Source organism: Apis laboriosa, unplaced genomic scaffold, assembly GCF_014066325.1.
Source record: "Apis laboriosa isolate Shangri-la unplaced genomic scaffold, ASM1406632v1 scaffold13_cov153, whole genome shotgun sequence".
NCBI classification, from domain to species: domain Eukaryota; kingdom Metazoa; phylum Arthropoda; class Insecta; order Hymenoptera; family Apidae; genus Apis; species Apis laboriosa.
Genome location: NW_025221370.1, coordinates 2,438,432 through 2,452,448, shown reverse-complemented (window position 1 = coordinate 2,452,448; position 14,017 = coordinate 2,438,432). Strand labels below are relative to the sequence as shown.

Sequence of the window (14,017 nt, the reverse complement as noted above, 5' to 3'; positions counted from 1 at the left end):
GAAATTAAAACGGTATAATAATTATAATCGAAACAAACTTATGAAAATTTATGCGAATATTATTCAACAATGTGCGTAACATTAATAATTATACAAACGGATATAAGCAATAAATGAAACCTCGTTAATGCACGAGATTATTCCGATATTATGCCTCGACAACAACAATTATCAAGTGATAATTAACATTTCCAGTAAATCTTGCACATCTGCAAACTTTCTACGATTAACGATTTGATAATTAAAATAAGGAGATGATAAGTTTTTATAAATTGAGTTTCCTATCGAATCGAATAATTATAATGTCAGACTTTTTATATTTCGTTGATTTTTTTTTTTTTTTTTATATACTTCTTTTACGATTTCTATCTCGACAAAAAATTAAAATTAAATCCAACCTATCGATTTCCAACAAGTTAAACCGTACGCTTCTTTTATTCAACTTTCGATCGCTAATGTCAATAATAGCATCGATTTTTTTCAATGAAATCCACACGAATTACCAACATCGACGAGCGTTGATAACACATATACCCTTTATTTCCATCGCATGGTACAAATGTCGCCATCAATCTTCATCGATATATTGAAATTCGATCCCATACGTGCGACGATAGTAGACGTAAAATAAATTATGCGTTCCTCGTGCATACGCATCATTATCGTATATCTTTCTCTTTATTATTTTTTTTTTTTCATTCCTTGATTTTTTTCTTTTTCTTTTTCTTTTTTCCTTCGACAGTACCTACCTTCGCGACCTTAATAGCGACTTTCATCTTATTTTCACCGTCGAATTGGAAAACCTCGCGTATGATAGATTAATCACTTCAACCCGACTTCGATTCAACGTAAGTGGGCATGCGCATTGCATCCGTTGCATGTGCTTTAATGAATGGCGCGTATGAAAGATTCCGACTCGCGAGATAATGTACAAAAAAAATCGGCCCCTTCACCGTACCCGCGCACCTGAACAATGAGTTTCTCGAAATTAATTAACCGTGAACGTGGAGGATAAGTTCGCGATGATAAATGTTCGAGAGGCTGACCGATATTCGAAACGAATGTTTCGGTAATATTTCTTTCTGTTTTTATTGAATCGAAGTGTTTGAATCCTCGATTTATATCCCTTTATAAATAGACAAATATTTTTTCGAAAGATGTAAAATTTTTTCATATAATTTCGATACGATTTTTATTAATATTTAATTTGCAATTTTTAATAATTCTCATCAAAATTCTTCATCTATCGAGTTAAAATTACGATCTAGATCCCTGGTTTCGCACGCGTTAACAACAGCTTTCACCGTAAACTCAACGAAGGAGTATTGCGTAATCGCCAAGTTGGAAGCACGTTTCAACCTTGACTATTTTTTTACACGCGACTCGGGAACAATTTATAGAACGGTTGTACAATCACACGATATTGGAAACGACGAATTTCCGAGGTTTCGCGACGAAGCTTCGAGAGATCCCGGAATTCGCTTAAAGACGAACGAGCTTGCCATGTGGCGTTGTCGGAGAGCAACGAACCAGGCCATAAACAAATTTATTCGCGTCAGCTTATTTAGAGCTAAATTTAAATTATTCGGTCGATGCTTCCGTTCAATTTTATCGATCGGCGGCGACGATTAAAATTTCTCGAGTCTGATACGAGTTATATTTATCTACGAAATCGATTTAACGAAATTATTTTGGATAAATATTTTTCCAACGATATACAGGTTACATAGGTTAACAAGTAACCTAAAAAATTCAATGGAGAAAAAGGAAGAACTTTCACTACTTCCCTTATCGAGATTTTCTTAGATCTGTATGAGAACGGGAACGAAAGTTACTTGCAAAGTTATATCAAAGATCAACAAAGTCTCGATCGATCCTTAATTCGCCAATCATCGTGGGATCCATGAGAAACTATTTACACGTTTCTCTTGAATCAGGAAATGAGATAAATTGCCCTCTTTCACCACTTTGTTTAAATCTACCGAGCAAACAGGATAAACGTTACGTTCATTAAGTTTTTTGTTATTCGGTAACATGTCTTTTTGCGGATCTATATAAAGCGACCGAAACCTCTATTATGTAATATTAATTTCTTCTTAATAAATATTTATGTAGATTCGTAAATAACATTAAATAAGATCGTAAACATTAAACAATTTTAAATAATCTTACATTACATCGAATAATCATAATCATCTGATCGAATCGATTCTATCTATTTCTAACAATTGATTTATTGAAAAATATAAACGATTAAATCTAAAAATCAAAGGTAACAAGGGATAAATATTATTCGAGGCATTATTGCTTTAAAATACAACAAGACAAGAATGAAATAAACCTCTTTCTACACAATATGCAGCGAGTAAAAAATTCGAAAACATATACGCTTACACTATACAATGCTATAGTTATGCACACATTCGCGAGGTCCAGTACATATAGTGTTTTGTGTTGGGATGCAATTAAGGGGGGAGGAAAGGAGCGAAAGAAGAAGATAGAAAACATGGTAGAAAGATACGGAACTAACACGAGTCGGGTTCCTAACGCCCACCTGATCATACAGCACAGAGTCGAGAATCGTGTTGAACGTGCGTCGGCTGTCGTCTCGTCAAGATAAAGAGTAAAACTTGCTCCATTATCCTTGGTTAAGATTGCACGATTATTAATAGGAAATCGCAACAAAAATATCAGGTATTAATTATCGACTATTTTCATCTTTACGATTACCTCAAAAATAGATTTCGATCGCTTTCTTAAACTATTTCTAGTAGATTCACACTCGATTTACTATTACCAACGTTTATCCTGTACGCTTGTTTAAGTGTGCGTTGTCGACCGCTTCCGTTAACAATAAAGACATATATCCGGCTTGTACGCGGAAACGACGTATTTATAATATTGATTTGTCGCGTTAATGACTTGCAATGTCTAAACGCATAGCTATAATAGCTAGCACTATTTGCTCTTATGTGTTATATTTATCAAAAATATATTGCAACAAATTATTTTTATTCACTCACCATATGTTCCACTGCTTTTTCCTCGAGTTCTGCTAGAGTCCAATCTACATGAAAACTCAAAGGCTGTAGGCGTGATTCCATTTCTCGAAGCCATTTCCTCAAACATTTTACTTCGTGTTCAAAATCTGTATAATAATATCTTTTATTTAAAAATTTTCAATTCATGAAATTATAACTTTAGAATTATTTATAATTTTTAGTAAAAACGAATTACCTGCCGAAATATCCTGTTGATCGGATATAAGTCGATCAACAGGTGCCATCATCTGTTCAACCAATTCCCATTTTGCATTTAAATGGTCAACACGCCACGCCACTTCATCTTTCAAAGCAGGGGCATGTGACACTAATTTTGCAGCTTGTTCATTAAATAACTTTCTTCTATACGCCCTACGTCGCAGCTCCTCCATGTGAGCCTTAAATTTTATAAATAATACATGTTAATTAATAGTTACTTAATCTTTCACAAGATAAAAAATTCAGTATAATATTATATATTTAAATAATATGTACCGCACGCAGACTTTTATCTAACAAATTTTCTTCTTTGGAATAAACCAATTCTTGGAGTACCCTCAGCCATGAATATAATTCCGAGAATTGACTACTAACTTCTTTTAAACTCCATGATTGTGTAGATACATCAGTCTCATCCCATGTTAATTCACCATTAGCTTCCTATTAATATTGAATTAAAAATAAATATAATATATATTATATATTATCTGATAAATATTTAAATCAAGTACATACTTTACAACTATCTATCAAATTAGTGTCCATAATATAATCATAATTAGATCGTATTGCTGCCCAAAATTCATCTTTACAATCCTCCCGATTTGTCCATAAACGCTGATTATGAAATTGTTTGGGATCTTTCCTGTAATGTCAACAAATATAATTACAATATAAATAAACAATATAAATAGATATACTATTATTATTTTTATTTACTTTAATTACTAATAATATAGATGAAACATTTACTGCAAAAAAGATTATACAAACCTTTTTTTTGTGAGACTGTTGTATGGCCTTTCTATTACTACACCCGCTTGACCATGCTTTTCTAAGCCATGGTTCAGCGGCTGAAGTGAAGATAAGGAGAAACTTATCTTCATGGCTTTGCAGTGATCTGCAAAAAAAAATATATAAAAGTTAGAAAAAGAATTAGAAGATTATTCTATTAATATTTATTGAATAAAAAGTAATATGTATAATATATAACGTAACATTGTTCATAATAACCTATAAGAATTGATAAATAATTACTATCAAGTATATAATTCTGAAATTATACTTCAATATTTGAAATATTTTATTGTTAAAATCATGCATCTTTAACCTCAAAAAGCAAGAACAAAGTACACAAAACAAGTCTTAATAGATATAATTACAATATATAGTTTATATATAATATACAGATAAGATATAACAGCAAAAATACTAAATATAAGAATATAATTGAATGCTAATAAAAATCAACAATTGTGATTATATTATATTTAATTTATTGAAATATTTATTTGTAAATATGAAAATATCTGTATCGAATTATAACTAAATATAAAAAGAAAAAACAAAAGAATCAAGAATATAACCTCTAGAAAACATTTCATATTTTTATCTATTTTAAAACTGTCAAATGATTTTCATATAATTCATTTGACACACAAAAAGTACTATATTTCATGTACACAAAAACGTTAAAAAATATTTACGAAAGTAAATTTTATATACCATTCTTTAAATTCCTAAGTTACAAAAAAAATAATTGATTTCAGTGCATTAGACGCAACACGACATAAAATTTTTTTTACCTGAATTATTTTGAATACATTAATGTATACATTAATCAAGTACACGTGTAAATACAACATTTGGAAGTGTTAATGTGAACCTACTGTGTACATATATAATTCATATAAGTAGAATGTCTAAGTGTGCACATTTTATCAGAAATATAAAAGTCTCATATACGGTCCGGCTTAAGTTACAAGATAAGCACACTAGAAATCATTCAAACATTCCCATTGGAATACTCACTCATTCTTATCGTAATTAGTCATGAAATAAAGTTAGCATTCTTTGAAATAGTCTCAGTTTATATGTATTATTCAGTACACGAGAAAAAAACGTGATTGAGGAAACCGGAGAACGTTGCAGCGAGAACTCGAGTTGGAGGGGCTGCACTCAACTGCATACATTCAAGGCACAGCTTCTTGCCTTGCAAGTAGGTATGCAAACAATATATCGATGTGCAAAAGGCATCAGTACACCTGACTAAGAACATTGGTACAAATAGATTTTAAATAAATCTCATTTAACACTTATTATATTTTGTTATTTTCGTTTCTACGTGTCGATATAATAGTCGTATCGATATTCTAGCCTATGGTTTTTGCATTCTTTCCCAAAGGAAATGTTACTGAAAACTTTTAGTAATATTGAATTCACTCACTCATATTATTCGTTGCAATATTGAACAGACAGACGATCCATTTCAGCGCACTGTTAATTATTTGTAAATAATATTTGCACAATTTTTAATCCAACGAGACCGCCAATTTTTTTTTAACAAAATACCGCCTTACACACCACTGTGCACACCGACATGCACCAACGTGCACTGTCGTACTGCGCATGCGTGTACGCAATAAGTGTTAGAAGCTACGACTCATGGCGGATTCTTAGTAAGATATCTATTCTTGTTATTTGGAATAAAGCGAGATGAACCGATACCTAAGAAACTAAGATGAGATAGAATTAGAAGAGATATTCTTGTATTTGCAATAAGAAATACCAAATAGGTACGATAAATTATTAGACTTAAAAGTACTGTACGCTACATATATTTGTATGTATATTTCTAATACGTATTTTGTGAGAGTGTTGAACTATTCAAGATGACACGTTTAAAATTATTCGAATAATATTTATAGATAAAAAAGTAGGAATGTAATTAGTTATTAATCTATGTTAGTTAATTATGCGAAACAAAATAAAAGATATTGTAACAATTCATTGCTTTTTTCAAATTTTTTTGAAATTTTAATGCTATTTAATAAAAAGTTTTTCTTCATTGTAAATGATTTTATCATTCTCTTATAAATTATATATAAAATAAATTGTAAACAGAATTATCATCATTTATATCAATGTGTATTGACAATGCTTAGAAACCACAAATTTCCGTGTTCTTATATTTCAATCGTCATATAATCTTTACATAAACATATGAATTCGTATTGCAATACACTTCGAACATAAAAAATTAAAACTTTTACAATCCTTTACTAATTGATTTATACTACTAACATACAAAAAGCGATAAAGAATCTTATCGAATACTATTTACTACTATACTGTATCAAAGTATATTAAGTCTTGTGTACTTTAATTAAAAATCGATTTTTAAATTTTGCTAAAAAAAATAGAATAGAATCTATCTAATTTTTTTAACTTTTACTTAAATGAACTATTAAATTCTAATTATTCGTAAAAATAATTAAACAATTGAGGAAAATATATAAAGGACAGGTAAGATACATGAAAATAACAATTGCAAATCAATTCGTTTATTTCGAATTGTATGTCATTGAAAAATCTCAATGAGAGACAGTTTAGTATTCTTCAGCTCCCTCTCCCTCACCTTCTGCGGAATCCATACCAACCTCTTCATAATCCTTCTCCAAAGCAGCAAGATCTTCACGTGCTTCGGAGAACTCACCTTCCTCCATACCCTCACCGACGTACCAGTGTACGAATGCTCTCTTAGCGTACATTAAATCAAATTTATGGTCAAGTCTGGCCCAAGCTTCTGCGATAGCAGTAGTATTGGATAACATGCAAACAGCTCGTTGTACTTTAGCAAGATCACCACCTGGTACAACAGTAGGTGGTTGATAATTAATGCCAACTTTGAATCCAGTTGGACACCAGTCGACAAATTGAATGGTGCGCTTAGTCTTGATAGTTGCAATGGCTGCATTAACATCCTTAGGTACAACATCTCCTCTGTACAGCATACAACACGCCATATATTTTCCATGTCGAGGATCGCATTTTACCATCTGATTAGCCGGTTCGAAGCAAGCATTCGTGATTTCCGCTACAGAAAGTTGTTCGTGATAAGCTTTTTCAGCGGAAATGACTGGCGCATAGGTAACCAATGGGAAGTGAATTCTTGGATAAGGTACTAAATTAGTTTGGAATTCCGTCAGATCAACGTTAAGGGCGCCATCGAAACGAAGTGAGGCAGTGATCGAAGAAACGATTTGACCAATCAGTCGGTTCAAGTTTGTATACGTCGGTCTTTCGATGTCCAAGTTACGGCGACAGATATCATAAATAGCCTCATTGTCGACCATAAATGCACAATCGGAATGTTCTAAAGTAGTATGGGTGGTGAGAATTGAGTTATAAGGTTCGACCACAGCAGTGGAAACTTGTGGTGCTGGATAAATTGCGAATTCCAATTTTGACTTCTTTCCATAATCCACAGACAGACGTTCCATCAACAGAGATGTGAAACCAGAGCCAGTGCCACCTCCAAAGGAATGGAAGATGAGGAAACCTTGGAGTCCAGTACATTGATCTGCAAGTTTACGAATACGATCCAAGACAAGATCAACAATTTCCTTGCCAATTGTGTAATGACCACGGGCATAATTGTTTGCTGCATCCTCTTTGCCTGTGATCAGTTGTTCTGGATGGAAGAGTTGACGATAGGTGCCTGTGCGAACCTCGTCTGCAAAATTAAAAATAAAATAATTATTCAATTTAATATTTAATTTATTGTTTATAATATATAAATCATGAATAAAGAATAATTACATACCGACTACTGTAGGCTCTAAGTCGATAAAAACCGCTCTGGGAACGTGTTTTCCGGCACCTGTTTCACTGAAGAAAGTATTGAAACTATCATCTCCTCCTCCAATGGTTTTGTCTGATGGCATCTGACCATCAGGTTGGATGCCATGTTCCAGACAATATAATTCCCAACAGGCATTACCAATTTGGACTCCAGCCTGGCCAACGTGGATTGAGATACATTCACGCTAAAAAATATAAATAAATTATAAACTAGCAATTAATATTTCCTTTTGTCGATAAGAAATTAAAAAAAAATTTTTTTAATAAATTTTTTTATTAAAAATATTTTATTTTTAATATTATATTTATTTTATATCATAAAATACATTGCATTTAATTTCAATAACACATTTAAAATAGTTTTATATAGAAAATATTTGACAGCCATCATTCGCGAAGTATCGATCGCGTAGCCTAAAACGACGCGTACTTTCCCTGCCAATCAATAGACGCAAAACAATGAAATTGCGTTAAAGCGATTCATTTTTTGAACCAATTTTATGAAAAACATATTATTTAATCAATTTTATTAAAAATATTACCCAAGATAAACGATTTAACTATTTTAATGGTATCTAGTTGCTAAATATGAGTCATAACGGAAAGGGCGGAGCCGGCCGGTGCAACCAAACTATCCAGAAATAACACTTCTGATTATATCTTATAAATTTATTTTCTCAATAATATTTACTCACCATTTTGAAGTCTAGGGATGTGGTTTATGCTGTAGAAAGTGAGTAGTCGATAGTTAAAGCAAGTAATGGAACTTCTGCTATCAACCACACACAACGCACAGTCGAATACCAAACGATTAATGCGCGAGAGACGCTTGCAACCGGATCTTATACCCCTGACTATCGACTCTTTTGGCGCACTATCATTGGTTGCTGATGACCTCATCCCGAACTCCCATTGGTCGACAAGAGACCGCAGAACGCCACGGCGTCTTCACGCATGTTTCCTACACACGAAATATAGTATCCTTCTGTCATGCGACATTTATTTTATTGATTTTACGAATTTCGATGGGCGCAGCAAGAAAATTGATATATAATAACTCTTGTTCATTGACTTCATGACAATTGATTCCCAATAAAATATGTGTATTATAACAAGTATGGAAATATAACTGTTTCTAATTTATTCAAGCGTGAATTGAATTATCGTTCAACGGAATAAAGTTCAAAAGGATTTTATTATTTTTGAATATTTTAAAGAATTGTTTTATGTTAATAGTTTTATGTTACAATTCGTTTTTAAAAATAATAGGATTTATGAATGAAATTCATTTTTAAGATGATATTTTTAAGAAGACGTCTTTTTCATTTATTATACATGTATGTATGTACGTAAAATGAGAATGTAATTAGAATATATTACTGTTAGTTTCGTTTACTGTTAGTTTCATTAAAAATAAATATCAGAATTTTAGATTAAAATATATTAAATGTTATATTAGGATTACAATTATAATTATTATAATCATAATCATACATATATATAATTTTTCAGAAATTTATATTCATAATTTTATGAATTCTAATTACCAAACAATGGATTTTACAAGGATTTTTCATAATATTGTTTTTTTTTCAGAAATAATTGCATTTAAATAATCTCATCAATATCTATTGTCTGAAAGATTATATTGGAAATATAATTTTTATTACACGTTGCAAACATAACACAGTTACAAATTAAGTTTCTTCCATCATAATATTTCACGAAGAGATTGTCATTAAAATTTCACATTGCATATGAGAAGATGTACAAGAGAAAGTTCAGTGTAAGTAGTACTTATTCCACTCTTTTAACACAAAAACTGCAAATTATTTTTCTTTTATATACATCATTAAAAAAATTTTGAAGCATATGAAAAATAAAATGAATATAACATTTATATAGAGTTATAATAATTGATTTTGCTTTTACTTACAATGTTTAAAAACATTTCCCGACGGAGAAATGCAAAACAACGGTATATTTATTCTTAGTTGCAAAACTACAACGGGATATGGGCGTTGAACTTGTCCATTGGTTAAGAATAGACATTGCGTCGCAGAATTTCTATTCGGGATTTACCTGTAAGTCTAGATCTTAGAATTGTGAAATTATAAGCAAACGAGAAGATCTTGTTTCTTGTTGAAAAATATCTATTAACATTCTATAAAATCCAATCATCAATTATATTTATTTCATAATAAAATTGTTAAAAGATTAAAAATGAAAATTATCTTTTTTTAATCATCATGTAACAATATTGATTATCTTTAAATATCTAAGATCCAATTTCGTTATCAATTATTTAAAACTTAAATTTAAGTTTTTTTTTATTTAAATTTCTTTTTTTTTTTTTTATAGGAAGAGAAAAATATTGATTTTCAATATAATTACGTAAGTGGTCATTTTTCATGAGAAGAAATCAATATCGTCATAAGAATCAATCAACATTGCCAAAAATTCTCAGAATAATGGCAAAGGTTCGTTAATACGATATTATGTATTGATCGTGAGTACATAACTGTTTTTTTCATCTTCTGAATTGTATGAACACGCTCTGTTGGTTCCTTTATATGCAGAAGCGCTAAGGAAAGATGAGAGCCCTGGTGAGAGAACGCCTATGCCACTCGACCGTTCACTTTTTCTAAAATTGGTCACAGACAGCCGGATCTTGCCTAAGGAAAGCAGTAAATTGCGACGATCCTCTCTTCTGGAAGAGATCTGCAGGGTGGGGCAGAGTACATTGCCAGAGAAAATAAATAACTCATCCGTATGATGTGCACGCAAAAACAATTCGTTATCCTCGAGAGAATTCAACAATTATTTGATCATTATTATTTTGTCTGGAGAAAAATAATTATTTTTGAATCAGTGTGGTCAAATTAATTTTTTTAGGCTATAGTACTTGGACAGTCTACAAACGCGTAATAATTATGTTCAATAAAATGCAAAGTTCATTCATATTTATTGAATAAGTTAGAAAGTTGTTAGACAAGTTTTATTATTTCTCAATAAAACTTTATTCCAATGTTCAAGAGAGAATTTGGAAAGAGTGTTAACTTATTCGATAAATATCGATAAATTATTATTAATTTTTTCCTGCTATTATTTTATCATACGATTCAGGTTTACAGTAACTAATAAATATTATTCTTAGCTGCGATCATGAAAACTGATCTTCAATATTAACATAATCGATACCGATAATACTGGGTACCGGACGATGATGTAACAGATCGACCACGCACTTATTGTCCTTGCATTTGTAGCAATCCTGTTCTCCAAATATAGTTAGCCAATGTTCCAACGTTTATTATATTTGTACTTCATCTCTATTCACATACATAATTGATTGAATAATAATTGAATAAAATTGAAAAAGGAGATAAAATTTTCATTTCAAGAATATTGCATTATTCAATTATCAAAAAACCTTGAAGTACTTACCTAAGATAATTTACATTCAATATTAATAATCAAAGTTATTATATTTACCGATAATTGATTCTAAACTCGTGACATTTAATAATATTTAATAATTTTTTTTCTATTTTCTGCTTCTCATTAGAACATTCCTTCTATAATATCAATGATGATGATGATGATGATGATATAAATGATGACATCAAGAATGGATATCTACAAGGACAAAGGAAACTAATTTAGGCTAAGGATTATTTTTTAATAGAATAAACACTTATATTAGTTGTATATACTTGCTTAGTAATATATAGAGTGCCTATAACGTGTATTTCTGAGAACAAATAAATCACATATAATTTACAAAAAGGAACTTGACGCGGCGCTTAATATTGCTCTTATCGTCGGATAATGACAAGGTATTTATTATCTATAGGCATACGAATTTTTCATTCACTTTTTTCTTTCCGAAGAATCAACATTATGAACGTGTACATCTGTAAAAGAAACTTCAAGTTCATCGTATTTCTTTTTAATTAATTCCAATATAATATAGGCCTTATTCATTGTTATCGGACAATAGAAAAAGAACGCGAAGATAAGAATATATTATTATATCATCTTTATTTTTAATTCTCCATGCACCATCGAGAAAATTATACACCGGGCAGTGAAATACGTAGAAAAATTGGCAAAAATTTTGAAAATTTAATAATAATATTGTTCCTTATTCTCGAACAATATTTTTAGCCATTAAAGATTAATCTTTCACATGTCATTTTTTTCTTAAACAGTGTACAAAGAATAACGTTTCATGCCAGAAACACGAGTATTTCGATGAATTCGATAGGATACGTCTTCGATCTTAAATTTAATCTCTTTCTCATCGTTTATCTGCAAGTTTAATACGAAGTGACCAAAATATCGCAACTTCAGAGTATTATTATCTACGATAAATTTATTAAAGATTTCTATTTGCTCTAGCTGAACTTTCACGGTGTACCAATAATTTGTATCGAATACTATTGTCTAGTTTATGTCAATTCAACGTATGCCTAACAATACGTCAATTTGGAATTATTTCATTCCTCAACAAATTCATAAACACCTAATTATTCGAGATATTTTTAAATATTTATTGTTCTGAGACGCACAGACGAAAGTATAGAGCCTGAGAACCATCAAAAATCCATGAATTTCACACGATAGCGAGACATTTCATTTTTTTTTTTTCTTTTTTTTTTTCATCGTCGATCCTATGACTACGATATAAAACGGCACGACGTCTACATCTAAAAACTTTTATCTATGTACAATAAACGCTTGGCGAGATCCTCGTGAAAAGAAACGTCGATCGAAATCGGTCGTCGTAATTCGAGGTTCGCCGTAAGACTTCTATCGCTGATTTTTTTCAGGATCGATCAGCGCTATAACTAAAATTTACATCTAGATTATTTCAAGTTATTTGCACGAGTTGTCGTTTGGAAGGTTTCCATCAAATAGGTTCGAGCGAAAAATTTCTCGTCATTTTTTTTCTTTTTCTCCATTCAACTTTAAAACACGACTCTCGTTCTACATTCCTGTATGGCGATATTAAAACTATTCGTCCACATATACGATTTGAAAGAAACGTTTCGAAAAATATAAATGTCCATAAAAAAAAAAAAAANAAAAAAAAAAAAAGAAAAGAAAAGAAAAAGAAGAGAAGAAAATAGAAGATTGGAAAGAATTAGATTATCGAGAAAAAAGTGATCGAATCATTTGTTACAGGGCAGTGTTTGAAAGAATAATGTCGATCGAATATGGAATTATTTCTATTCCTTTTTTCGACTTCTTTATGCCTTCTTATCGCATCGATATCGCTTACTTGGAATAATTCCGTAACACCGATGAGATGATGTTCGATCAAATATTAGAAAATCACTTTTGTCAACACAAAAGTGTGCGTTGGTTCGCCATTATTCCTCTTTAAACCATCGTCGTTTCTCACTGGATTCGAAATTCATAATAGTTAACAATATAATGCGCTCTCTACCTAAACATACAATGGCACGATTGGCCTGAACCTAGGCCGAATTTCAGGATCGTAAATCGCTAATCCAAATGGTTAAGCCGTTATCTAACGTCATCGCTGACGGAATAAATTATCCTTGACACGAGAGACACTCGGATTAACACCCGTTTTAATCGTTGAATATAAATCTTCCAAGTCCAATGGATCGATATTTTAATTATTCGATTCATTTCACCTTGTGTTCGAATTCGTGAATAGAACCAAGATTCGCGGCCTCGACGATCGAGCAAGATTCACATTTTTGCCATGGGCTATGTCCTGGATTCCATTGAAATGTTTTTCTACGAGTAAATCCAGAGATTTACTCGTCACCTTGATCGTTATTCCGCAACAGTGAACCAATGTGGAATCCGTAGCCTACTCGATTGGCGAGGCCTGTCACGGATCAGAGAGTCTCCTCGTCCGCGTCTTCGTCCTCCGAACCTCCGTAATTCTCGCCGCTATCCTGACGGTCAACAGCGACGAACAACGCCATGAACCCTTTATTCGATATCGTGTCGTCCGTTCTGAACCTTACCAGCAACGCCTCGTTTATCGAAATAAAATCGGTGGTATTCTGGAAAAAGGTAAGCGTAAGAACACGAACACAATTTAATTATACCTCCGTGTCGCTAAACTT

The 14,017-nt window shown here is 31.5% G+C and overlaps 3 protein-coding genes across 9 annotated transcripts in view; all 3 read right to left on the bottom strand.

Annotated features, from left to right (window-relative positions):
* Window positions 1–6,449, bottom strand: part of LOC122721032 — a 232,178-nt gene extending 225,729 nt beyond the window's left edge. For 3 of the 6 annotated variants that reach the window (XM_043948221.1, XM_043948225.1, XM_043948226.1), the window contains exons 1-6: window positions 5,488–6,449; window positions 4,035–4,161; window positions 3,777–3,906; window positions 3,537–3,701; window positions 3,238–3,439; window positions 3,024–3,148 (exon numbers count right to left, since the gene is read on the bottom strand). In XM_043948221.1, the coding sequence (XP_043804156.1) occupies window positions 3,024–3,148; window positions 3,238–3,439; window positions 3,537–3,701; window positions 3,777–3,906; window positions 4,035–4,161; window positions 5,488–5,491 (753 nt within the window). In that variant the 5' untranslated portion in view covers window positions 5,492–6,449. Of the gene's footprint in view, window positions 1–3,023; window positions 3,149–3,237; window positions 3,440–3,536; window positions 3,702–3,776; window positions 3,907–4,034; window positions 4,162–4,766; window positions 4,776–4,846; window positions 4,983–5,072 lie in introns of those variants that run through there. The other 3 variants (XM_043948222.1, XM_043948223.1, XM_043948224.1) reach the window with 3 other exon arrangements.
* A 139-nt stretch (window positions 6,450–6,588) lies between these two features.
* Window positions 6,589–8,746, bottom strand: LOC122721034 (tubulin alpha-1 chain). The gene is made up of 3 exons (XM_043948232.1): window positions 8,600–8,746; window positions 7,867–8,089; window positions 6,589–7,776 (listed from the first exon to the last, which is right to left on the bottom strand). Exons 1-3 carry the CDS (start codon window positions 8,600–8,602, stop codon window positions 6,650–6,652), a joined length of 1,353 nt encoding a protein of 450 aa, XP_043804167.1. The 5' UTR covers window positions 8,603–8,746; the 3' UTR covers window positions 6,589–6,649.
* A 2,860-nt stretch (window positions 8,747–11,606) lies between these two features.
* LOC122721033 (tolloid-like protein 2) overlaps window positions 11,607–14,017 on the bottom strand; it is a 53,179-nt gene continuing 50,768 nt past the window's right edge. For both annotated transcript variants that reach the window (XM_043948230.1, XM_043948229.1), the window contains exon 15: window positions 11,607–13,954. In XM_043948230.1, coding sequence (XP_043804165.1) covers window positions 13,784–13,954 — 171 coding nt within the window. In that variant the 3' untranslated portion in view covers window positions 11,607–13,783. The remainder of the gene's footprint in view (window positions 13,955–14,017) is intronic.

Bases quoted from the DNA above. Each gene is read 5' to 3' on its own strand.
- LOC122721034 (XM_043948232.1), bottom strand. The intron at 7,777-7,866 runs GTATGTAATTAT...TTAATTTTGCAG, and splicing joins CTTAGAGCCTACAGTAGTCG to ACGAGGTTCGCACAGGCACC.